General features: G+C 44.0%; 1 protein-coding gene across 1 annotated transcript in view; it reads right to left on the reverse strand.

Annotated features, from left to right (window-relative positions):
- Positions 1-25,672, reverse strand: part of SBI1 (Leucine carboxyl methyltransferase) — an 89,150-nt gene that overhangs the window by 31,611 nt on the left and 31,867 nt on the right. Inside the window, exons 3-5 of the mRNA XM_087394382.1 lie at positions 16,403-16,545; positions 16,145-16,192; positions 9,674-9,755 (exon numbers count right to left, since the gene is read on the reverse strand). Of these exons, the coding sequence (XP_087250508.1) occupies positions 9,674-9,755; positions 16,145-16,192; positions 16,403-16,545 (273 nt within the window). The remainder of the gene's footprint in view (positions 1-9,673; positions 9,756-16,144; positions 16,193-16,402; positions 16,546-25,672) is intronic.

A 25,672-nucleotide genomic window follows, 5' to 3' on the forward strand; every position in this document is an offset into this window, starting at 1 on the left:
GATATGCTCATAAAAAAGGCATAGATTATGAGGAGACTTTTGCTCCTACATCCAGGATGACCACCATCAGGTCAGTTATAGCCATGGCTGCAAATTTTGAATGGAATGTTCATCAGTTGGACATTAAAACAACTTTCCTTAATGCAGACTTGTTGGAAGAGGTTTATGTCAAACAACCTCCGGGCTTTGAAATTTCAGGAAATGCACTTCAGGTATGCAAGCTGAATAAAGCTTTGTATGGGCTGAAACAAGCCCCACGTGCATGGTATGCCAAAATTGATGCCTTTCTGACCAGCAAGGGGCTGCACAATAGTCCAACTGAGAGCACCCTCTACATCAAGAAGGATGGGGGGGATATTCTGGTCATCATTCTTTATGTAGATGACATGCTGCTCACCGGATCAAATGAGGAAGTAATTGCAGATTTCAAGGCCCAATTGAAAGCTACTTTTGATATGTCAGACTTGGGCTTGTTACATTTCTTTTTGGGGATCTAGTTTATTCAAGAGAAATGTGGCATTGTTATGTCTCAGTCCAAGTATGTTCAAAAGCTCTTGGACAGATTCAACATGCATGATTGCAAGCCTATGTCCACTCCCATGGAGCCGAGGCTGAAGCTTACAATGCATGATGCTCAGTTTTCAGTTTCTCAGGTGAGCAGGTATATGCACAGCCCAAAGATTATGCATTGGCAGGCTGTAAAACGCATCTTCCGTTACTTGCAAGGTACAAAGTCTTTTGGCTTGATGTTTCCCAGGGGGGGTGACTTGCAGATGCATGCTTACAGTGACTCAGATTGGGCTGGAGACTATGATACTAGGCAGTCCACCAGTGGGAATTGTTTCTTTCTAGGACATGCTTGCATTTCTTGGTTGAGCAAGAAACAGTCTACAGTGGCTACCTCCTCATGTGAAGCTGAGTACAGGGCAGCTTTCACAGCGACAGTTGAATGTGTTTGGTTGCATCGTTTATTTGCTCATCTTCATCTTTTATTGGAGGGTCCTTCTCCGATTCTCACTGATAGTCAGAGTGCTATAGCAGTGGCAAAGAATCCTGTGTTTCATGTTCGCACGAAGCACATTGAGGTTCACTATCACTATGTCAGAGAGAAGTTGCATGTAGGAGAGATCAGTATAATCTATGTGTCAACACATGACAATGTTGCAGACATCTTCACCAAAGCACTTCCACATGAAAAGTTTGAGGCATTTCGCAGTGCCCTGAACTTATCTCCTTTTGGTGATTGATCATTTCCTTGTTCATGACATTGGCACTGCAGGGGGGTGTTAGAATTATTATTATAATTCAACAGTGACCAATGTAATGTAATAAGTAGGTTAGGGGCACTTTTCCCTCATTTAAAGGTTTTTCCCCCTAACCATAGTTAGTTCACTAACTACGGTTAGTGAAGGATAAGATTTTGTCACTTAGACAAAACCTATCCCACTTCTTGTATTACTCACTTCTTCTACTGCAAGCACTACGTTCAGCTCTCTTGCTCTCACACTCTCTTTTTCTAACAATCACTCCCTGTGCTTTCCCCACCCCTGGGCTTTGATTCTGCCGCGAAGAACTTCATTTTCATCGTGAAAACTTGTATTGGCAGTCTGAGAAGACTACGCAGTTTATACGCCAGTTTGACATGGCCTTTGATACAGATAACTATCAAGAGTCATCAAAGCTCCGGATGGTGAGTTTACACCTTACACGCATAGTCTGCGCATGGTGGAGTGCCAAACTATTAGATGGAGCTGCTCCCAAGACCAGGATGAAATTCAAAAAGTGTTTCTATCAGCAGTTTCTCACGAAGCAATTTGTAGATGAGGTCCATATCGCATGGGATGGCCTTCACATGAAGGAGGGAGAAACAGTGGAGCCATAATCAAGGTGTTCTCTGCAGTTCCAGACATCTCGCAGGCCTTTCAGGCAGCATCCCACTCAATAGATTGATTAGAGGGGTGCCTAGCAGCTCCTCCATTCCTTCGGCGAGCATCCATTACAGTCTACTCCTTTGACGGGTGCTCTGCAATGCTAATCGCCTCTCAACTCCTTGGGGAGACCCACAGTTCCACCTCTCTCGGAGTTTCTCAGAGACACAACAACAATTTCAGCAGCTCCCAGCATCACTCAAGTTTTTCGGGACACATTTATATACATAGTTCTAGATTCTAGGAGGGTGGCAGAGTTTTTACCCTCAGCAATTATCACGCTAGTAGAGGAGACAGATGTATCTTTCCCTCACCACAGTCATGCAGACAGCAGTACCAAGTTTCCATGAGTGCATGTGAGTATTCTTGAGTTTCCAGATTTTCAATTTTGGTTGCCTAGCCTCAATGGTTTTATCATCACCACACCAGTTCTTGGAGTAGCACCAGCATTTCCATGTCGGTGGATCTTCCGCAGTGGGGACAGTGCATGCCAGCAGTTGGTAGTGCAGTGCCTCCACGTCAGCAGCCCAGTCAGTCCTCAACAGTTCACAAGGATAGCATGCAATTCATGTTTCCAGGAGCCTATCAAAGCGCCATACCATCCAATGATTAGGAGTTCACAGTATAGTGTGGTGGGATGACTGGCCTCAGCAGTTCAAGTTCCAGTCTTCACAGCAGTACTGGTTCTTAGGAAGCCACCGTGTTATCATTGCAAAGCATTCATTCCTCAGCCTGTTGGAGCGGTACCAGATCAATCCAAGTGCCAGACTATTATTCCCCAATTCTTTGGGAGGACAGTCAAGTTTTGAGCAACAGTTTGTGGTCATCATGAGCACATTTGCTTGGAAAATTACTCAGTTCCTCAGCAACTACTATCATCCAGAAGCAGAAGGGAATGTCACATGCACCCCTACACTAGGGAGCATTGTGACACATAGTCTACCCCATTTGTGGTATGTTGTAACCCCATTGTGAGCCCTAGTCCATGGACGATTCAGGCATAAGCTATGGGGATCCATTCCCAATTCCCAAGTCCTCACAGGCCACGGTGGAACAGTTCGGGTCGCCAAGGAAAAGCGTTGCGAGGTTTCCACCTAGCAACAAATTCAGAAGAGGAGAATGTCACATGAACTAGGTCAAGCCCAGGTTGCAGTGACAACTGACTGCCTGTCAGCAAATCACAGCATATTTGACAAGTTTCGGGGCTCCCAAACATAGTTCGTAGGAGTTTCGAAAATGGGGAAACGGAAACGGGCGATAAACGGTGTTTCAGAGTTTCGGTCACCAGAAGAAACAGTGGAAACGGAGTTTCAGCTTTTAAGGTTAATAAAATATATAATATATATATAATTATTATTATTACATATGTCAAACAACAAGGCCTGAGAGGACAACAAGGAGGATAGGAGAAAGAAAGAAAGAAAGTTTATTAAAGTCTTCAGAAGACCGATGGGTCTATGAGACTGTGAAAATCCTGATACAACGAGCTGTGGTAGTGGAGCTACTAAACGAGCGTCCATACCAATGCAAAATGCAAAATGCCAAAAATGCAGAATGGCAGTACTAAGTCCTAGGTGGTCGACTATATATCAATCTCAGCATAGTGATGTCGGTGGTCGACTATATATCAATCTCAGCATCATCATCAATATCATCATCATACCCAGCAACAGCAAGATATCAGGATGGATGAGGCAGTGGAGGCATGAAGTCGGCAATAAAGTGTTGTCGGCCACTCAGAGGTGCGGTCCTGGCACTCAGAGGGCAAGGGCTGAGGAGAGCAAGGAGGATATGCTAGAGAGGGGAGCAAAGAGGAGGGGCAGCGGGCTGAGAGGGGGGTTGTAGGATGACAGGAGAGCAAGAGGAGAGGCTAGAGAGGGAGAGCAAAACTGCCCTACCCGCCGATGGGGTTCTAACTTCTTACTCGGTGGTTGAGGGGATGCGTGTGTGCTACTGCTTTTGCTTCTATAGCTGAGCATTGGTGTCTACAAGCTCTTACATTGCTGCTCTATATATACGTTTCCTTGGCTAAATTCCAAAGGCACTACAAAAGCAGCTTTTTCTTTTCTTTTTTTTTTGGCCTGTCCGAAACGCAGTTTCTAGTCTTAGGAAAGGCACCGAAACGGCGAAACGTTTCGGGTGAACCGTTTCGGGTGCCCAGAAACACCATTTCTGGGCACTATGCTCCCAAAGGGCAACACCAGGTGTAGTAAGTGGGCTTGGGGAGGTTGTGCCTTTATAGGCAGCCTCAACCCTGAAACCAAAAGGTATTTCTTTTCACACACAAATTCACCACTTAATCAATTGGAGAAGAAGAACACAATCACACCACGAAAGCGACAGCAGACTCCCTTAGATGAGTGGCTCACGCTTCCTCATCTAGAGTCTTTATGATATTTCATAAAAGCACCAAGGAGCCAAAATTATCCCTCTCTTCCAAAATGAGGGATTTGCTTTACATAGCCATCTTAAGGCCCAAAAATGAATTATGTCCACTACAAAATATATTGCTTAAACTTGCAATAATAAAGCAAATACAAAATTGGCCCATGGCCATATATAATGCATTGTGCGATACCTCGATCGGTACCCTCGCACTAACTCCAATCCTCGCTATGAGTTCCATCACCTGTACTCAAGCCGCTAATTACATTAGTTATTAACAATCGATTGAACGAATCACCGAATCAACCGATCCCAACATAACCGCGCTCAAAGCACAATAATCAAGCACTACACCAATAACACTAGCGACATCAGTATTAACATAGAATCACCCACAATACTGACCATCTATGGCAAAACACAAGCTAGTCAGGCATCCCCAACTAACCACACAAAGTATCCACTAGGACCCCCGCCGCGTCCGGTGCGCTCCTATGGAGTACTTTGCCATAGTCACACTTGACTAAAATGATAATGTCCAAAGCAAGATATATCAGAAATAATTTTCGTAACATCCCTCTTGCTTATAAGAACTAATGAGGTCTGGAAAAGTTCGAAAGAACCGCTCAGGCATCCACTGAGCATCATCTCTCGTATGATTCTTAAATTTGAGCAAGTATTTAGTATAGACATTTCCTTTTCGGGTCGAGGTTTGTTAATGATCAATAATGCATTCAGGTTCTAGAATTTCTTCTTCATCAATAATCAATGGAGCCTCTTCATAGACAGGATGAATAGGTAAAGTTCCTTTGAAGGACTTTAAGAGGCAGATATGGAAAGCATTATGCTCTATAGATCATTGATTTTCTGGATCACCTTGAATGGTCCATAAAAACGTGGGGACATCTTGATTACTGGCCATTTCTCAACACTCTTCAACCTTCTTCTCTCAATCCGAAGAAGTACATAATCACCTTCCTTAAAAAGCATGTGTTTTCGTTTCTTATTTGCTTGTGTTGTGTACTTCTCTTGAGCTATTGTAATGGCTATTTTCATAGTCATGGGTAAATGCATCTGCATGGCTCCACTCTATGGGTCAATCGTGTGATAGGAATAAGTAAAACCTTTCCATAGATAATCTCAAAGGGTGCTCTTTTAGTTGCAGAATGAGGAGTATTATTATAAGCAAACTGTAAAAGATGAAGATATTTGTCCCAAGTCTTTGGTTGACTTCCCGCATAAGCTCTTATCATATCCAGAATAGTACTATTTGTAACTTCAGTTTGTCCATTCGATTCTTTTTCTTTTTTTTTTTGGCAAAAAAGAGACTTCTATTAAGTATTAAAGAAAACCGTTAGAGAAAGCTCCATACGGGAATACGGGATACACCATGCAATGCATGAAAAGCTCAAGAGCCAAAAAGAAAGGATTGGGGCTAATAGTGCCATCTCAATCCGATAGCAGTCTCCGAGAAAAAGAGAGAACCCCTCCAAACTCGAAGAAATACAGTCCTCCTAGAAGAGGCTGCCCGTGAAGGGCCCTGCATGCTAGCCCATATGGCTATCAAAGTGTGAACCGTGTCACTCCAAATACCCGTGAACACCTGTGATGGGTGTATCTGGGTGTCATCCAAGGCCTCTGTGCATTTGGCTCTCCAAATGTGCCAAGATGAAACGCTAGCCAAAATCTCCCAAGAGGTGTCCACTGAAGCATGTGAAGCTCTCAAAGGAATATGTGGTACATCCTAAAGAGAGCAGGGCTCTATCTCCTGTCGGCGGATCGAGAGTGCCCAAGAAGAAGGCTCACCCTCGTAAAGCACCTGGGGCCCAGTAAGGGATAACCATGCGACCAAGCCCCAAGTCATGAAGAAAGGGGAAGTATGAAAAATGCTGAGTATCCGAGCAACTCCTTTCCAAACAATTCTCGCTTGATTGCAGTCCTAAAGGCAATGTCGCACTGACTCCTCTGTAGAATGACAACGAGGGCAAGTGGGATCACCCCCAAATCGTGATCTCCACAAGTTCACTACAATCCCTCCATGAATAGAAAGCCAAAAGAAAAGAGTGATCTTTCTATTTCTAAGGGATTTCTAGAGCCTCCTCCAGAAATTCCTACGCAAATCTGCAGTGATGAAGAAGCTATCCCAATGGGGGGCTCTTAAGGGAATCCAACCTCTACTGCTCAGCTAAAAGAGCTTTTGAAAAGACTTCCAAGATTTTGGTCACCTTTTACTGTGCTTAGTGATGTTCCACCAAAGTGCAGCACTCTCTACTAAATGATTTGCAGCACATTTAATCTTATCTTTTTCAGAGAATTTCTCCCCTGAAAAATAATCATCTAGTTGACTGATCCAAGACAAGACAGTGCGTGCTTCTTTCTTTCCATCGAAATTTTAAAATGAGAGCGCTTTTCTACTTATCTTACTCTCCTTCCTCGAATTATGTGCTCTTAGTGTGGCTTTGACTGTCCTGATAATAGGATCATCGTCGGAATCATCGTCGGATGACGCATCGTCAAATGAATGCCTCTTCCTTTTCTTACCATTGATTTTCTTTTCCAATCTCTCCCTATGCTCACGCTCATTGGCCAACTGTGCCTGAAGTGCGTCTAATTGCTCCTAAGGCGTGGGTGGTTGTAGCCGATGCGCCATGATAATGCAATAAATACAAATAAAGCGAAACAGAGGGAAATAAGGATAATAACTGTATGAGAATTAAACAGATGAAATAAAAATGTGATTCAAGTGTATGGTAAGACAACGAATGGCGGAAGATACTAAGTGTATGAAATATAAAGCAAAGATATCACTTTTATCGCTCTTTGATCGGAGATAGAAAGGACTAGAGTGGGAGATATGTGACTGATGATGTCACTTGTAGTCGTCTATGCGCTCGATCAATCTCCAATTAATTGCACGGTGATTTCGTGGTTCCAAATCGCCAACCTGATTCAAGCTTCTTCAGATTTTGCTTTGCTCTCTTTTCTTTTTTCTTTTTCTTTTTTATATACGCCCTTTGCTAGTCGGTGGAGTGGCTTTGCTTTTGTGTTGCACATCACCAAAGAGAGGAAAACGTCTTCTTTTTCAGAACTTTAGAACTCTCTCTCTTTTCTTTTTCTCTTTTTTTAAAATAGAGGCCTCTGAGCCTTATACCTTGAATTTTGGCAAAGAAGAACCTTTTGCTTGACAACCCCAGCCAATAATGCAGACTTGTATATGGATGTCGACCAGAGTAATAAGGCTTGTATGGGTTCGGCGTCCGAGGCAGACAAAATAGCTTAGAGTCTCAGACAGTCAGACTCCTTGAGGGCACGGACGAAGATGTAAGCTGGCGCACTATGAGAATTGAGTAGAGGCAGAGCTACCGAGGATATCAGACTCAGTCAGAGACTGCTCAGTGCTCCGGAGTCCGTGAGGACGTGGTAGGATGGTGCGCGTGAAGGCCAATATGACTGTCCTGAGTTATAAGTGCTTAGAGTACTGCGTGCAGTGAGATAAAGGCTCTGCAAAGACTATTTTCCCAATGGCGGTAGCGCGGCGCGATAGAATCTGCCCAGTGTCACGGTCTACGGATTTCTGTTCGCGATGGCAGCAGTCCAGAGGCTGCCTGCATGCAGCTTCAATGTGTAGGATTCGGAGTTCAAGATGGCATGCAAGCCGAAATCCTACAGGCGGTTGCAGGTCCGCAGACAGGCGTACGCAGTGGGACGCTCCCGGTAGGTCTGCAGTGGACGTGCAGAGGTCCCAAGGCAAAAGGCTGCGCTGAAGCGGGTGCACGACCCAAAGTGGATTAATGATGCAAGGTCTCCTTGCAACAGCGCGTATCAATGTTCACGGCAGCTGCTCCAAGGCTAGATAGAGAGGACTCAGAGGAGTTAAAGGCGCGTCAAACGAGGCTTCGTTGGCCTCCAAAAACACACTTTTTCTTTGGGATTCTTTCCCCACGATTCACGAGCTCTAATTCTATGAGGTGGTCCTCTTGAATTCCTCCACAAGACTTCTCTTTCCAAGATGTCTCTTTCTTCTTGAATCCCTCACGAAGGAGCTTCACTTTTTTTTTTTTTTCCTTCATTCACAAGAGCGTCACCAAAGCTTTGATACCACTGAAACCAAAAGGTATTTCTTTTCACACACAAATTCACCACTTAATCAATTGGAGAAGAAGAACACAATCACACCACGAAAGCGACAGCAAACTGGGTATAATCTCCCCTCCCTAGATCAGTGGCTCACGCTTCCTCATCTAGAGTATTTATGATATTTCATAAAAGCACCAAGGAGCCAAAATTATCCCTCTCTTCCAAAATGAGGGATTTGCTTTACATAGCCATCTTAAGGCCCAAAAATAAATTATGTCCACTACAAAATATATTGCTCAAACTTGCAATAATAAAGCAAATACAAAATTGGCCCATGGCCATATATAATGCGATGTGCGACACCTTGATCGGTACCCTCGCACTAATTCCAATCCTCGCTATGAGTTCCATCACCTGTACTCAAGCCGCCAATTACATTAGTTATTAACAATCGATTGAACGAATCAACCGATCCCAACATAACCGCGCTCAAAGCACAATAATCAAGCACTACACCAATAACACTAGCGACATCAGTATTAACATGGAATCACCCACAATACCGACCATCTAGCATGGCAAAACACAAGCTAGTCAGGCGTCCCCAACTAACCACACAAAGTATCCACTAGGACCCCCGCCACGTCCGGTGCGCTCCTATGGAGTACTTTGCCATAGTCACACTTGAAAATAATAATGTCCAAAGCAAGATATAATTTTCGTAACAAACCCCCTCCAGGTCGGCCTCTAGGGCCAACCAAACAGTCCGACCAGCCCAGCCAACCAGCCGTCTGGCTGCTCAGCCAATTAGGGCTGGGTTGGGTCGGCCAAAAGAGGCCCTTCCAACCCCTATATAAAGAGGGTTCCCCCCTCATTTCAGCACCGCTCTCAACCTCTAGCAACCCCTTTCAGCCACACCCTATGGGCGAGGTTAGGTGTCCCTTTTCCGCAGCATAGCTCCATCTCCCTTTTTACCCCTAACCTCAGTTAGAGGTTGAGTTTGTGGGTGAGTTAGTCACCACACATCTTTTTACCCTAGTTAGGGTCCATCCTAGGGATTTGCCTCCATGACTACCCTAGCTTTGTAGTTTGTTTGTGTTGCTGCAACTTCATTCTAGCCTTCAGCTCCATCCTGTTGTCTTCTCTCAATTCCATTTCCAACCAAGACAATATAAATTTATTTCGACCCAACAAAAAAATTGCAAATGTGTGGTTTGTCATTGGCAATATTTTAACTTTCCCCCCTCCCCCCCAAAAAAAAGATATTTCAACTTTAAACTCACCTCTAGAGATGGATGTTGTGCATTGAAGCTTAGTCTTCAATTGCTCATAGGCATCAATGATCATAGCCTTTTTGCTTGTCACCTACACAAGGATAGAAAGAAAGTAGTTGTAAGTGTATGATTCCGTTCAAATTTTTGTGAAAAAAAAAACCACTCACGAGCTTTCACAAGCACATTTGCTGCCAATTTGAAAAAGGTTGAGGAGAGATTTATCTTCTACCTAAAAACAAAATCCCTGGTTTCCTACGTTATTATATAGCTTGTTCCAAAAAATGTGTCTAAAATCTATCCATCCATGATGCTTTAAAATTTTTCCACAAAAAAATCAAGACTTCATTGCAAACCTCTAAGTAGGGCAATGATTTTCACATTTAAACTTGACCAATTTAATGTCTTGTACATTGCATTTTCATCAACATTGGTAAAAGCAGTTCCTCTAATGCTTGGAAGCATTTCAGAAATCTTGGATGATTCTTAAAGTAAGAAAGATCCCCTTTATTTTCAACAAATAAACCATAGTATGCGGGTACTAGAGGGCACCCTTTGTTTGTTACCAAAAGAGACCTCTCTAATTGCGCCAATAAAATTAGAAGTAGAAAGACAAATGCCTCTTATACTTTCGTAATGTATTTGTTGTTTTTGTAAAAAGAAGAGCTTCTGACTTAAGCTACGAAGCCAACAAATCCCAAGGGCAATGTTTAGATCAGCCTCTTACAGCGCTTCACAAGGTTTCTAGCTCACTACCTATCCTAATCTCAAGCTGATGTGACTGCTACCTATCAGCTTGAGCCTAAGCACGATGAGACTGTGGTCTTACATAGTGGTGCCAATTACTTGCTCATTCATCCTCGTCTTTTCATGACTTCATCTACCCTATGTAGAAGTTCATCAATCCTACAAAGACCAACAATTGAAGGCTCCCTGGCCCTCATTAACTTTATTGCTACCCAGGATGCAAGTAACACAGCAAGTATACAAAGCAAAAGTATCGGTTTCGGTTGACAACGGATGCCAAAACTGACCTCAGAAATGGAGCTATGATGCCTTTGGACAGTGTATAGCAGACTTACACTAGTGCCACTTGAGCACTTTTTAAAGAATTTTTCACGACGCTAATGACCTTGAATGTCAACAGCCAATGGACGACTATACCATCCTCTAGTTATATCAACATAGCAGAGGAGCATCACTAAAGTTCGGGGCCTTTCAATGACTCTTGGAGCCAAGATGCCATTATGACATGGAGAAATTTTTCCCAAGTGTAAATTTCTAACTAACTAAACCAGATAGTTTATAGTCTGGTTTAGTTAAGATAACTAACCCACAACTAGATCAATTAGGTTAAGTTAACTCTTGCAACATCATCTACCACGTGTTGTGCAACGTCACCTGTCGATTAAGGTTTGTTCAGGAGAACTAGTATGTGTTGTTGGAGAGCTGCATACCCAAAGAGCAGAGGATCTACACACTATGCCAGATGGAGGAGATCGAGACTGAGGAGCACTTTCTATGTATCTACCTAGTCTGCTATGAGATCCGAGGGCGATATCACTGCCTATTTCAAGAGGGGAACGGCTTTGGTCCACCAACATGGCTGATCCATTTTCCCGATCAAGTTTGTCTTGGGCTCTATCTGATTGAGATGCGACGATAAAGAGATATACTGATGCGACAAACCAGAGAGCAGCAAGGACTAATGCCACAGGTCATTGAGATCGAAAGAGCACAAACTCTTGTTACACACTTCTACGCATCTGAGTCAGTTGTCGGTGAGGCTGAGGGAGAGGAGCTTGATGAGAGAGAGCATCATGGATTAGCAGTGAGAGTGTCCACCACGATGCTGCCAGACAAGAGACAGACTCCACGTGCGACACGAAGAGGGACCAAAGCATGCACGATCAAGGTTCGGTCTATTTCAGCCCTCCTCAGAGGTGACCACAAAGACGAGGCATCACCCTTGACGCAGCCCACCGGATCCAGAGATCGAGGAGACCATGCCCCCCACCGCATCGACAAACAGCTCGACGGACACAGATACGAGAGCTCTCCACATCTCATCAGAGAGCCACCAAGTTACCTAGATATATGAAACCTCAGCATGTACTAGGAGAGTTAGCTCTGAGCACCTAATACTCTTCTATTATTTTGCTGCTCTGGTATTTTGTTCACTAGTTTATCTCATAGGCCCGTGAGGCCTCTTACAGACGTTAATACATCTCTCTCTCTCTCTCTCTCTCTCTCTCTCTCTCTCTCTCTCATATTTCATATTTTACATTTTGTATCTAGGCATTTTTGGTACTCTATTTCATTTCATTTTGTATCTAGGATTTTTGTAGCCATTTTTGGCATCTTAGCTGTATTACGATGAGGCCACCTAGTTGGCGCATCGTTGATGATGTATTTTCCTTTCGGATGATTTCGTGTCCCATAGGCCATGTATGGCCTTCCGTGGACCTTTAATAAAATTTCTTTCTTTCTTTCTTTCTTTCTTTCTCTCTCTCTCTCTCTCTCTCATGATAGGCCACACTTTGGCTAAGATATACGGGTCAATACTAGAGAGGAGATCAGCAACCACACAAAGGGTCACAGACAGCCGGCACTTGGGCAGGCAAGATTTCGGAGATAGCACTCCACCCTAGATCGCATTTTCACCATCAGGGCTATTATTAAGGAGGCGAAGTCGAGGCATCCAAAAGTCTACACTTGCTTCGTAGATTTTCGTAAGGCATTTGACACTGTCCCACGCTCTCGCCTGATCAGGAGATTACAAGAGCTACTGCCCCCAAATATCATGATTTGGGGAGTCATGAGTCTATGAGTCTGTTAGAGGGAGGATACGCACCCTAGGAGGCTTATCAGACTGGATTGAGAGCACCATCAGAGTAAAGCAGGGCTGCCCCCTATCACCAACCCTTTTTGGGATCTATATCGACGAGATCACTTCTTTTAACGATCGACTAGGCGGAGAGGGTTCACTCCTATCTAACCTAATGATGCAGATATTGCTATACGCCGATGACATAGTCCTCATATAATCCTCAACAGAGGGACTACATAAACATCTAGAGGCTTTGGAGATGTTTTGCAGGGAGAGAGACTTGACTGTTAACCTTGGGAAGACCAAGGTTATGATCTTCAACACCTCGCGAGCAATGTCCCGTCACCATAGTTTCACATACCGTGGTGAGCCTGTAGAGATAGTGGAATCCTACACATATTTGGGGATATTGTTCACTAGACCAGGTTTCACGATGATCCATGCGGGTACGGCACAACAAACACGACGGGGTGCTCTGGCCCGACTAGAGAGGCGATGCTTCCAAGCACATTTCCAGGACCCCCCGACGAAGGGTTGGCTCTTGGCCACGCTGGTGAGACCGACTGCCATGTACGCAGCACCTTTCTAGGGGAGTGATATTTCAGCGACTGAGTGGAAGAGATTTGAGAGACTACAGGTGACCATGGAATCCAAGATGATTCGGAGTAAACCCTCAATACCTCATCAGATTATACAGGCAAAGTTCGCCATGACCCCTCTCCAGGTTGATGCCATCTTCCAGACAGTGACTTTCCTCCACAGAGTTTGGTCCTTACCCTAGTGGAGACTACCGAGGTTAGCACTAAAGTCCACCAGGCGACTAGCAGCGACTGGTGTTGATACGGCATGGTACGCACAGATATCGACGTGATTAGGTAGTCACGGCATTCAGTACAGTCTGGACGCACCACCCGAGATGATCCCACGAGAAGAGATCAACCGTATCATACGGTTGGACCTCCTCTAGCTCCATACATCTAGGGCTTGGAGGCGAGAGGAGCTCTCCACCAAGGTCCAATTCTGCCATGATCACTTCCTGAGGATCTCAGAGCACGGTCTTGTCATCAGACCTCAGTATCTCAAGGACAGGAGTGTTTCACATGCACTGAGGATCGCCATTGGTCAGTTACGAGCCTTATCACATCAGCTACGGATTGAGGCAGGGAGAGGAGAGCTGCAAGCATATCCAGAGAGCAAAGGACTTGCACACTATGCCAGATGGGGGAGATCGAGACCGAGGAGAATTTTCTATGTATCTGCCCAGTCTACTATGAGATCCGAGGATGATATCACTGCCTCTTTCAGGAGGGACATGGCTTTGGTCCACTCACACAGCTGATACATTTTCACAATCAAGTTTGTGTTGGGCTCTACCTGCTTGAGATGCGCTGACAGAGACACAATGTCGGAGAGCAACATGGACTAATGCGACAAGTCACCGTTGACAGATCACAGACTTTTGTTACAGACTTCTATGCCTCTGAGTCAGGTGCCAGTGTGGCTGAGGGAGAGGAGCTTGATGAGATGAGAGCATCATGGATCAGCAGTAGGAGTGTCCACCACTATGCGGCCAGACGAGGGACACACACTCCACGTGCAACACGGAGAGAGACCAGAGACGCACGATCGAGGTCCCGGTCGATCTCATCCCTTCTTAGAGGCGACCGCGGGAGACGAGGCATCACCCTTGACGTAGCCCACCAAATCCAGAGGTCGAGGAGACCACGCCCTCCCCCACGTCGCAAGACAGCTCTACAAACATAGATACGAGAGCTTCTCACATCTCATCAGAGTGCCACCAGGTTACTTGGATATGTGGAACCTGAGCATGTACTAGGAGTGCTAGCCCTGAGCACCTGACACTCTTCTGTTACTCTGCTACTCTAGTATTATGTTCACTAGTTTAGCATGTTAGCACTTTAGCTTTAGCTTCCAATTTTCAGTTTTCAGTTTTCAGCAAGGGTCTTAGTGAACCCTTTGCTTCAGCCCTCAGTGGCTTGTATGAGGTACCTTTTGGATCCGCACTTTGTCTCATAGGCCCACGAGGCCTTTTGCAGACGTTAATCTCTCTCTCTCTCTCAACCCTCAATCCCCCATCAGATTGTACAGGCAGAGTTCACCACGATACCACTCTAGATTGATGCCATCTTCTAGACAGTGACATATCTTTTGCAGAAAATGTACATACTTAAGGGTAAAGGGGTGTATAAATGCCCATTGAGTTCCCATACATGCTTATGTGGTTTTTACATAGTACATGCCACCTCTGCCTTTGGTTCTCTTTGGAGAATTTTGCTAATAACTTCTTTATCAGAGTAACCTCTACCTCTAGGATTTTATGTCTCCTCTAATTGGTAGGGCCTTGATGTTGGTGACCTAAATGTTGATGACAATGTGAATGGCTTACATGTTGCCTACGTGAAGAGTTTTGATTTCTACCTATTCCTTTTTTAGAATCTCTTCCTCTTGAAAAAAAACGTGTTTATGACTTTGGGCTCAATATTGTTGCCTCTTCTCAATTCCTCTTGTATAATCATGTCGAACATGATTTCCAAAGAAGGTAATGCATCCATCATAACGATTGCTATTACAAGCTAATCATAGTCGTTTTTGAGACTCAATATTGTTGCCTCTTCTCAATTGCTCTTGTATAATCATGTCAAACATGATTTCCAAAGAAGGTAGTGCATCCCTCCTAGCCATTGCTATTACAAACTAGTCATAGTTTGAGACTCCTAAGTGCTATTTTCTTACTACTTGACCGATGGACATTGGTTGGTTTGTAATGTCTGTGATCCTACCAAAATAGTCTGAACCTATTTTGAAGTGCAATTTACTGGCACTATTGAGGTTTTCACAAGCATAATGAACTGTGACATGATCTTGGCAGTAAACTTGTCTTCTGATGTTTCTACTATTGATTTTGCATATTAGATGATCAAATCATTAACATCTTTGACAATGAATCTATCTAATGCAATGCTAATCCTACTCTTTCATCCCAGTCAAAAAGATCTCACACATGCATATACACACAAATATCCACAGAAACAGACCACAATGAGCATACAGTCTTTGTATTGAGTTTCTGTCAGTACTCCGTATGTGAGGCAGGCAGAGATTACGAAGGCTAGCATGGCAAAAAATCCTCCCCCAACACAGTCTGGCGAACAGATCAATGGCTGTGTGCCCTCTCCAAATTTATGGAAAGGATACTGGATTCAAACCAAAGACTAGACCTACAAACTCTTACTTAAGTATGTGTACACGAAATAAGAAAGTGTTGACTGCTCTAACTGATGACTGCACATGTATAAAATAGCATGTAATGCGGTCTGTGTTAAGAATTAATTCACCTACTAGAAAAAGATCATAATAAATAAACAGGAAATGTGTCAGTCTCAGCAATGCATTGTAATCTATTAAGATGGGCTTCTGGCCTTGAACAGAGCATATAGATGGATGTGTAGGAAACTCCCAAAAAAAGATACGAGCCTTGCAAAGACAGTGTCAGACAGGACCTTCAAATGGCTGATCGACGGAAGCTTATGCAGCATTCTCAGGTAACTTTACCTTGTACTACTGAAGGACAATGTTATGAAAATAGTGTGATATTCATTTCATGACAAACTCATTTCACAGGTAGGAGGTACCTCTTTAAAGTCCACCTCCACAAAAAGGTCTGGCGATATCCCTTCATCCTACAAAAGAATAAAGCAGATAAGGCTTTTTCCTTCTACAATAGGAAAAGTGCACATGACATAAAGAGACCCTTTGAGCCACGCACTAGCGGAACCGACCATGACAACTGAGATGGTATGAATTACACGATCCTATAATTCATACTTAGACTAAGAATAAAAACTCTGCATCAACACCGAACCAGCTTTCAACACAGTTATAAAGGATACCTGAAGCTGGAAATATGTAGTATCAAATCCTGCTCCCAAAGATAGAACTTGCTTTTTGGAAAGGTAACCAGATTTTTCAGAATTCCCAGCTTTCAAAAATTGGATCAATAATTTCCTCATGGCAGCCCACCGAGCATAGTACCCTTTTACAGCCAAACAAAATAACATTCAGTGCAATCAGTTTAATTCCTTCTGATTTCCAGTGATACTCCCAACCTGTTGCTGGTTGCCAAAACACAGAGACTTAACATGCACATGGCTCCATTTCATGATAAGTCCTGTCCTCAAACTGAAAACAAAGAATCATCTATCCAATTCACAGAATGCTAGATTATATATAACAGCAAAAAATCCACTCTACCATTCGAAGCTGATATTGCAGATTTCTCAAGGAGGACCAGAGGCATGATATTGGACTATGTTGGTTACTATGTGTCAGAGACCAGGGAGAAATGTGATTGGAAGTGCTTATTTGGCACCTTAGTGGGCTCAAGAGCTGAACCTAAGTGGAGCTCATTCGACCGGAGAGGGAGCAGTACAATTGTGTTTACGAAGTGCAAGTTGCAGGATGATACATGGTGCTTTGCAGGGTCTGGTTTGTCCTGAGCTTCAAATGGGGACAGCTGGATGTATCTATTGTGTGTACCTGGGTGTCATAATCTACAAGGCAGGTTTCTGAAGGATTTTCGTGATCCCATTGAAAGAGGGTGTTGTGGTTATACCTATGTATCGGCTTGGTTCCTGGAGTTCAAGGACGATGCAGAGATGGACATGGAGGTGCAATGTATGCAGGTGTCTGGACAAGATTTCATGAAGCTTCTCAATCTGCTCCGGAGACCTTTTGAAAGGAAGCAGATGGAATGGCTATGTCATTGGCTCATTGTGGGCCCATAGTGTGACACTCAGAGGGGTGTTGGAGTAGATGGTTCATTGTCCCACATGTAAGCTCCCAAATGAAGAGAGAAAAGTGAGTTGGAACTTGTGTAGGATGGGGGGATTTGAGAGCTGCCATGTGGACATGAGAGGATCTATTTGCTGAGGATTATTGTCACCACAATGTAAATATCCTAAGTCAAACTACAGTTGACCATTTATCTTATCATAATTAAAGAGTTTTCATTTGTGTTAAATGTGGTCAAAGAGTTCTTTTAATGGTCAAAGAATTGACTACGGTCAAAGATACTTGACTCTGGTCAAATAAGCCTGATTTCGGTCGGGGAGACTTGGTTTATTACCAAGAGGTTTAACTGCGGTTAACCAAAGAACCACAAAGCTAACTACGGTCAGAGAGTGTTGACTTCGGTCAACGAGAATTGGCATGCGCCAAGAGGGTTAACCTCGTTAACCAAGATGTGCCAACTTTGGTTGGAGAGTTGTGCCAACTTCGGTTGGAGAGACTTGATTATAATTAAGGCGCATCGACCCTTGGTCAAAAAGCCCCTTAATCATGATCAAGAGGGTTGACCTCGGTCAACCAGATAAATGTTTTATGTTTTGTTCACATGTTTGTTCAGTGGGGACGCCCACCGTGACTAGGATTAGTCCACAGTTTATTATTTGCATGCAAAGTGCTAACAATTAATGGGTGCCATTGTGGTGAGCTTTAATTAATTGTTGCAGGTTCTAAGAAGGGTTGATTTTCCAAACGCTATTGTCCTGACGTAGATGCTATGTGAGCCGGAGGGATTTGGCTGGGGGAAAGGGTTCTCGAGTAACAGAACGCTTTGGGATTTCTTTTCCGGTCGAACGGTGATGAGCACCTAACGTACGGGCTTGGCGACGGGTTCTGTAGAAGACTCTTTGACGTGGAGGCTCGTGAGCCTATGCCAATCGTTGTGACACCAACTACCTTCGCGTACATTACAGGAGGGTGATACGTAAGCGTTCGATGTCTGGAAGGGGCTTGCAAGGTTTAATCGACGTATTGACGTCAATCACGCAAAGCTTGATCTAGGGGACGCTACCTGACCAGATTTTCCTCACGAGAGTCGAACGCTAACGGAGCGCTTCGATGACTGACAGCTTGACGTGCTCTCAGGGAGAAGGCCGTGAGGTAACCCAAGGCTTGGTCGTGGAGATCTTTGCAGGTGACGATGTGGAAGTTGCCCAAAGTTGGAGTTTCCAGGCGACGCAGGCGTTGTAGCGTGGGTTGCAAAAAGTGGCGTGAAGGTGAATTGTGAGCACCGCTCCCGTGCAGATACTTAGGTCCGGTGACGGGGGACCTTTTGCTAGACCTCGACAAGAAAATTTTTTTAACAAAGATGCTGACGAAGACTTTCAACGGATCTTCGTGAAGGCTCAGAGCGACGGTCACCGAGGCGAGGGCGTGGTGTTTTGCACAGATACTCTGACACGTGCGATGATACGTGGCACTGATGTGGTGCCCAACCAGGCAACAGATGATGGGTGGCAGGTCAGCAGACACGTGGCACACAAATGACGTGGCACACACGTGGCTGATGTGATGCTTTTACACGTGGCAGATAGGAAAACCAGCTGATGTGGTGCTTTGACACGTGGCTGATGTGGTGCTTCGACACGTGGCAGATAGGCAAACCAGCTGACATGGCAGACACGTGGCTGATTGCTGAGATGGCAGCCAGCTGGACTGCTGAGATGGCATACTAGTGGTCAGACTAACCTGGTAAAGTTAACTACAGTTAGCTGACCCTGGTTAGAGATCTGGTCAGAGGACAGCCTAACCAGACTGTCTAATTAACTAGACTAGACTGGTCCAGTTAACCAGTTTGGTTTAGTTAGTGGCCAAGTTACAGACTAGCTAGTCTGTCAACCTGACCAGACCAGAACAGGATTGATCTGGTTAGTGTAACCAGCCGGTTACTTCATTCAGTTACTGTCTTTTTTTCTTTTTTTTTAATAAAGACAGTTTTTCCTGTGAGTTTTCACCTATCAAAAGGTACACTGTCAGTACTTTCTCTGTCAGAAAAAACAGAAAAAACAGGAAAAGCAGAAATTTGCACAAGTAAAGAACATGCATGCCTTTGAGCAGTGAAAAAGGGGAAAACATATGCATTGTGAGTGTCATTTGCAATAGCCAGAAAAGAGGCGCACAGTTTTGAGTTCATGCCTTGAGTTGATAACTTGTATTGGCATAAGTGTGAATGCAATACAGGTATTTCTTTTGGAAAAGCAAAGGCTGAGTGTGTGTGAGAAAGTTGCATTTCTCATATTTTGGTTGCAGAGATGGCTTCACAGCAGCATGCCCAATCATCCTATGAGGGAATGGCAGAGTCTAACCACGTACAGCAAGCTGAGGCTATACAGATAAATAAAGAGAATATACCTAGATAAATCCAAGAACATTCCCAGACTCATCCTCTAAAAACACAACATAGTGCAGTTTCAATCTCACGATAGTCACTCATAAGATAAATAAAGAGAATGCCTACAAAGAGTTGATTACTCAGTTGGGGAGGCAACAAGCGATCGTTTCGCAGGATGGTACAACCTCTTTTTGAGGGAAAGCCAGAGAAGCCTCCCTCTAGAGCAGATCGGGAAGAAGTGGTGGTGGGCAAAAAGAGGAAAAGAGCAGGTCCTCTTACCAAGAAGAAGGCGGCGAAGCATCATCACAGTTCATCCAGTTCGTCTTCAACTTCTAGCTCTACCTCTTCACCCTCAACATCATCTTCTTCTTTTGGATCTTCAAAGCCAAAGAAGAAGAAGAAGAAGAAGAAGAAGAAGAAGTCCAGCAGAAGGCAGAGACTAAAGAATTCAAGGACGGTGGGAAGTCAATAAGATTTGCCACTTACAATGGCCAGTATGCCAAGCTGAAAAGGCAATACAATTCATAAGGCAGTTTAATGCTGCCTTCAGCCTAGAAAATTTCAGTGAGTCCTCAAAGCTCCGTATGGTTGGTTTACACTTGACTAGTACAGCCAGTGCATGGTGGATAGCTAAAACAGCCAACTATGTAGCCCCTAGGAAATGGAAGGACTTCAAGAAAGCTTTCTATAAACAGTTTATTCCCAAACAGTTTCGGGATCATGTCCTTCTATAATATTTCTGATAAGACAACTCAGGAAGTATAGGGCCGGACTCACTCCAAAGATACCGGCCCAAGTGAACACTAAAGATATTAAAGAAATATCAAATCTCATGCATTCAGCCAATGTGGCTAGTCTCATGTACATGCAGGATCCTACTAGTGTGCCTTCATTACAGGCAAGGTTACCGGCGGATCAAAAGCTAGCGACCCCCAAGTTTGAAACAAGAGAGTTTCCCAAGGCTCTGAAGAGGGGATTTCAGCCTCAGAAGCAGAGGGGAAACCAAGTGCAAAAGCCCTATAAGGGACGACCACAGTTTACCCCTGAACAGATTGAAACTTTCAGGAAAGAGGGTAAATGCTTCAGGTGCGGCAAAGAGGGGCATGTGGCTGCCCAGTGCCCAAAAAAGCCTTCAACTTCGAAGGGAAAAGAGGCAGAGAAGCCACGGGGACCGCAAAAGCCAATGGCAGGAGGAATTCCTGACATACTGGGTCATGTTTCAAACCTAGAGGAAGAAGAATTGCTGCTATCATGGGGCGAAGTCAGAGACCAGCAAGCGCTGACTTTATTTGCTCCAAGGGCTACTGATAACTTTATATCAGAGGATCTAGCCCTAAGGCTGGGAACAAAGACGGAGGAGTTGGGCAGGGCTCTGGATGCTGATCAGATGTTCTGTGGGAACCTTGTGCCCGTCCCTCCCTTGATAGGGAAGCTCCGTCTTCATGTACAGAGTTATGTGGATCAGAAAGACTTCTTCATTTCTCCACTGAAACATCATGATGTAGTTTTGGGTATGCCTTGGTTTCATCGCAAGGCAGTGAAGTTAACTCTTCCTGAAAGAGTGTTAGAGTTTGTACATAGGGGCAAAGTACACCGTGTGGTTGCTAGGAACAGAGGGGAAACTCTTCCCATTGTATCAAATAGTTCCGTTGGAAAAGAAATAAAGTCTGCAGTTTCAGCTTACATGGTTTTTGTAAAAGAGAGAGAGATGGAAATGCATGCTGATTTAAGTGAGGCAGATTAGAATAAATTTCAGTTTCTTGAAAATTTTCAAGATTGTTTTTCTGACGGTTTGCCAGGGGAGTTACCCACTGAGCGACCTGAGGATCATGGCATAGAACTCATTCCTGGCAGCGAGCCACCCAATAGGCCCCCATACAAAGTTAGTGCAACTCAGCGAGAGGAGATTATGACTCAGGTGCAGGATTTGTTTGTCCAAGGGGCTGATTCAGTCCACTTCTTCTCCTTTTTGTTCCCCTGTACTGCTAGTACAGAAGAAAGATGGCTCATTCCGTATGTGCGTCGATTACCGCGCACTGAACAAAATGACCATCAAGAATAGATTCCCTATTCCGCGCATTGATGATGTGTTGCATCAGTTAAATGGAGCTTCAGTTTTCAGCAGGATAGACTTAAAGAGTGGCTATCACCAAGTGAGGATACAACCTCAGGATGTGCATAAGACAGTGTTCCGCACTACTTTTGGGTTATATGAGTATCTGGTGATGCCTTTTGGGTTAACAAATGCCCCAGCTACTTTCAATAGGATGCTGGATCGTATCTTCTGACCCTACAGACAGTGCACTGAGTTCACTGGTACCTTCTTCGATGACATAATTGTCTTTTCCAAATCCGAAGAAAGCACAAAGAACATCTTGCTACAGTGTTTCAAAAACTTAGAAATCATCAGCTCTATGCAAACAGCAAGAAAAGTGAATTCTTTCTTGAAGAGATCCATTACTGGGGGCATATAATATCCAAAGATGGAGATACGGATGGATCCAGCAAAGATCTGAGCCATTCAGGAATGGCCAGAGCTGAAAACTGTGCATGAAGTTCGAAGTTTCCTAGGCTTGTGTTCTTACTACAAAAGATTTATCAGGCATTTTGCGGAGATAGCTGCTCCACTCCACGATCTTACTAAGAAAAATGCAGCTTTCAGATGGAAAATTCCTCAAAAGACAACCTTCACCACACTCAAAAAGAGGCTGACCACAAAGCCAATCTTAATAGTTCCATATTTGTATCAGCCATTTGATGTGGATTGTGATGCTTGTGGGGAATGTGTTGGGGCTGCATTGCATCAGAATGGTCATGTAGTGGCCTATGAGAGCAGGAGACTCCAGGATGCAGAGAGATACCTGGGAATCTATGAGAAAGAGTTACTGGCTGTAATTCATGCCATCCATACATGGAAGCATTATCTTTTCGGTGCAGATTTACTATTAAAACAGATCACCAAAGTCTGAGATATTTCCTGACTCAGACAAAACTCTCCGAGAAGCATATGAAATGGGCAAATATACTGTCAATGTATCATTTTCAGATTGTCCATACTCCGTGAGTTTGGAACAGAGTGGCAGATACCTTGTCCCGAAGACCCTAGGTGACTATTGCTTATCATCAGGACCTGGAAGACATGAGAGAGCAATATGCTAATGATGCAGATTTTGGTGAGATTTTACAGCAAATGCAAGAGGGGCAGTCCACCAATCATTATTCCCTGAAAGATGGGTATCTAATGAAAGATGATTGCCTATGCATCACCCAAGAGATGAGGAAAAAGACTTTGGAAGAATGCCATGCACCTCCCTATGCTGGGCATAGAGGAATTACAGCAACAACTCAAGCACTAGAGAGGTATTTCTTTTGGCCAGGGATGCGGAAAGATATACATGAGTTTGTTACTGAATGCCTTACGTGTCAAAAAGTGAAGTATGATAGACAGAAGGCACCTGGCCTACTTATGCCTCTTCCTGTGCCTCAAGCACCATGGGAAAGTATTGAAATGGACTTCACTTTTTATTTGCCAAGATCAAAGTCAGGGAATGATGGGATTTGGACTATCATTGATAGATTCAGCAAGCAAGCTCATTTCATTCCTGTTCGCAAAACCATAAAAGCAGATCATATGGCTAAGCTTTTCATGGCACAGATCTTCAAGCACCATGGTATGCCTAAGTCCATTGTCAGTGATCGAGATCCCAGAATGACCAGTCTATTCTGGAGAGCTTTATTTGATAATATGGAATTTTTCTTCTTCTTTCCATCCCCAGACAAATGGTCAAAGTGAAGTAGCAAATGCTACAGCATTGGATATGCTGAAATGCTACATGGATGACTAAGGTTCAGACTGGGAAAAGTACCTACCATTGGTAGAGTTCGCTTACAATAATACAGTACACAACTCTACAGGGAAAGCCCCCTTTGAGATCATCTATGGGAACGTGATTATGCCACCTATCCTAAGGACCAAAGATGAAATTTTTGCAGCTGATCAGTTTGTGAGAGACCTCCAAACAACTTTTAGCCAAGTCCGGACAGCAATTGAAAGGTCTCAAGAGAAGCATAAAAGAGCTGCAGATAAGCATAGGAGAGTTAAATCTCAAGGAAGGGGATTGGGTACTTTTGAAGTTCGAGAAAGCTAGGCTCCGCAAGTTTAAAGGCAAATACAAAGTGTATGCAAAGTTATCTTCCAAGTACTATGGCCCTTTCAGGGTTACAGAAAGAATAAATGAGGTCGCATACAGGTTGGCATTGCCAGAGCATTGGAGGCTTCACAATGCATTCCATGTGTGTCTTCTAAAGAAATTCCAGAGGCCAAAGCCTCTACAAAGCCAATATCAGAGGATCCACCAGAAGTGGATGAGCTGGAGGAGGTCCTTCAGCTAGAGCAAATTGTGTACCATACTGTATGCAAAGGCTCTCAGGGCAAGGAGTTTTACAGGTATCTTGTAAAATTCAAGAATTATACAACATTGGATGCCAAGTGGATGGATGAAGATATGTTGTCCGATCTCATCCACAGCTTTTGGATGTTTATAAGGAAGCTTTTCAGTTGAGGTCAACTGAATAGAAGCCGAGGGGATGTCACCACAATGTAAATATCGTAAGTCAAGGTACAGTTGACCATTTATCTAATCATAATGAAAGAGTTTTCATTTGTGTTAATTATGGTCAAAGAGTTCTGTAATGGTCAAAGAATTGACTACGGTCAAAGATACTTGACTTTGGTCAAGTAAGCCTGATTTCGGTTGGGGAGACTTGGTTTATTACCAAGAGGGTTAACTGCGGTTAACCAGAGAACCACAAAGTTGACTACGGTCAGAGAGTGTTGACTTCGGTCAACGAGACTTGGCATGCGCCAAGAGGGTTAACCTTGTTAACCAAGATGTGCCAACTTCGGTTGGAGAGACTTGATTATAATTTATGCACCTCGATCCTTGGTCAAAGCTCCTTAATCATGATCAAGAGGGTGTTGACCTCGGTCAACCAGAGAAATGTTTTATGTTTTGTTCACATGTTTGTTCAGTGGGGACGCCCACCGTGACTAGGATAAGTCCATAGTTTATTATTTGCATGCAAAGCGCTAACAATTAATGGGTGCCATGGTGATGCGCTTTAATTAATTGTTGCACGTACTAAGAAGGGTTGATTTTCCAAACACTAAGGAGCTTAGCGAGTGACCAGAAGATGTTTGTGTGATCAAGGAACATCGAAGACCCTAGAGATTGCCCTGTTGTGGCATGTACTCAATTTTAGTTAGATATTTTGACACTTGGCATGTTGCCAAATTATTGAGCCATGAGCTCTTTGTAAAAAGAATGCAAGTTTTGGAACTTGTAGAGACAGCTCTATGCTGAACTCTTGTACTCAGATTCTCTTGATGATAAAAACCTTCGGGGGGGTCCAGCCCGACGTGTCCTGGGCCCTAGTGTATCTGTAGAGAGAGGGAGAGAGGGACAGCAAGAGACAGAGTGTTTGCAGAGTGTTTTGTGATGAAGATTGCAATTATCCATGTTGGCTGATATATGGTCAGCTCATAGACTGACACATAGGCAGCATCTACAAGAGCTGACATGGCTGTGTATAAGGGGGCAGCATGGAAGCATACATGGTGCTGAAGCAGAGGCTGACATTGTTAAGCCAGGCAATCTCCAATTCTCCAGGACCAGATAAACAGGTACAAACACCACTGGTGCCTCTCCAAATCCTGTCAAAGAAACCCCGAATCGGAGGCAAACACCACAACCAAAGAAATGTCAAAAAGCCCCGGTTCAGAGGATAAACCAAATTAAAAAAATTATTTAAAAAAATGTTTTTCTGGTCTGACCAGATCTGGCCGACCAGATTGACCTGGTCGGTCAAAACTGACCAGATCGGTCAACCTGTTGGTTGACCGACTTAAAGCCCCTTCCTATTTAAAGGGGGGGGGGGGGCTAGGTATTCATACACAATCTCTCTTCCAGCTCCAGAGGTTCCTGCA

Source organism: Dipteris shenzhenensis, chromosome 2 (genome assembly GCF_047967505.1).
Source record: "Dipteris shenzhenensis isolate YYH24624 ecotype China chromosome 2, Dip_SZ_1.0, whole genome shotgun sequence".
In the NCBI taxonomy this organism is placed as follows: Eukaryota; Viridiplantae; Streptophyta; class Polypodiopsida; order Gleicheniales; family Dipteridaceae; genus Dipteris; species Dipteris shenzhenensis.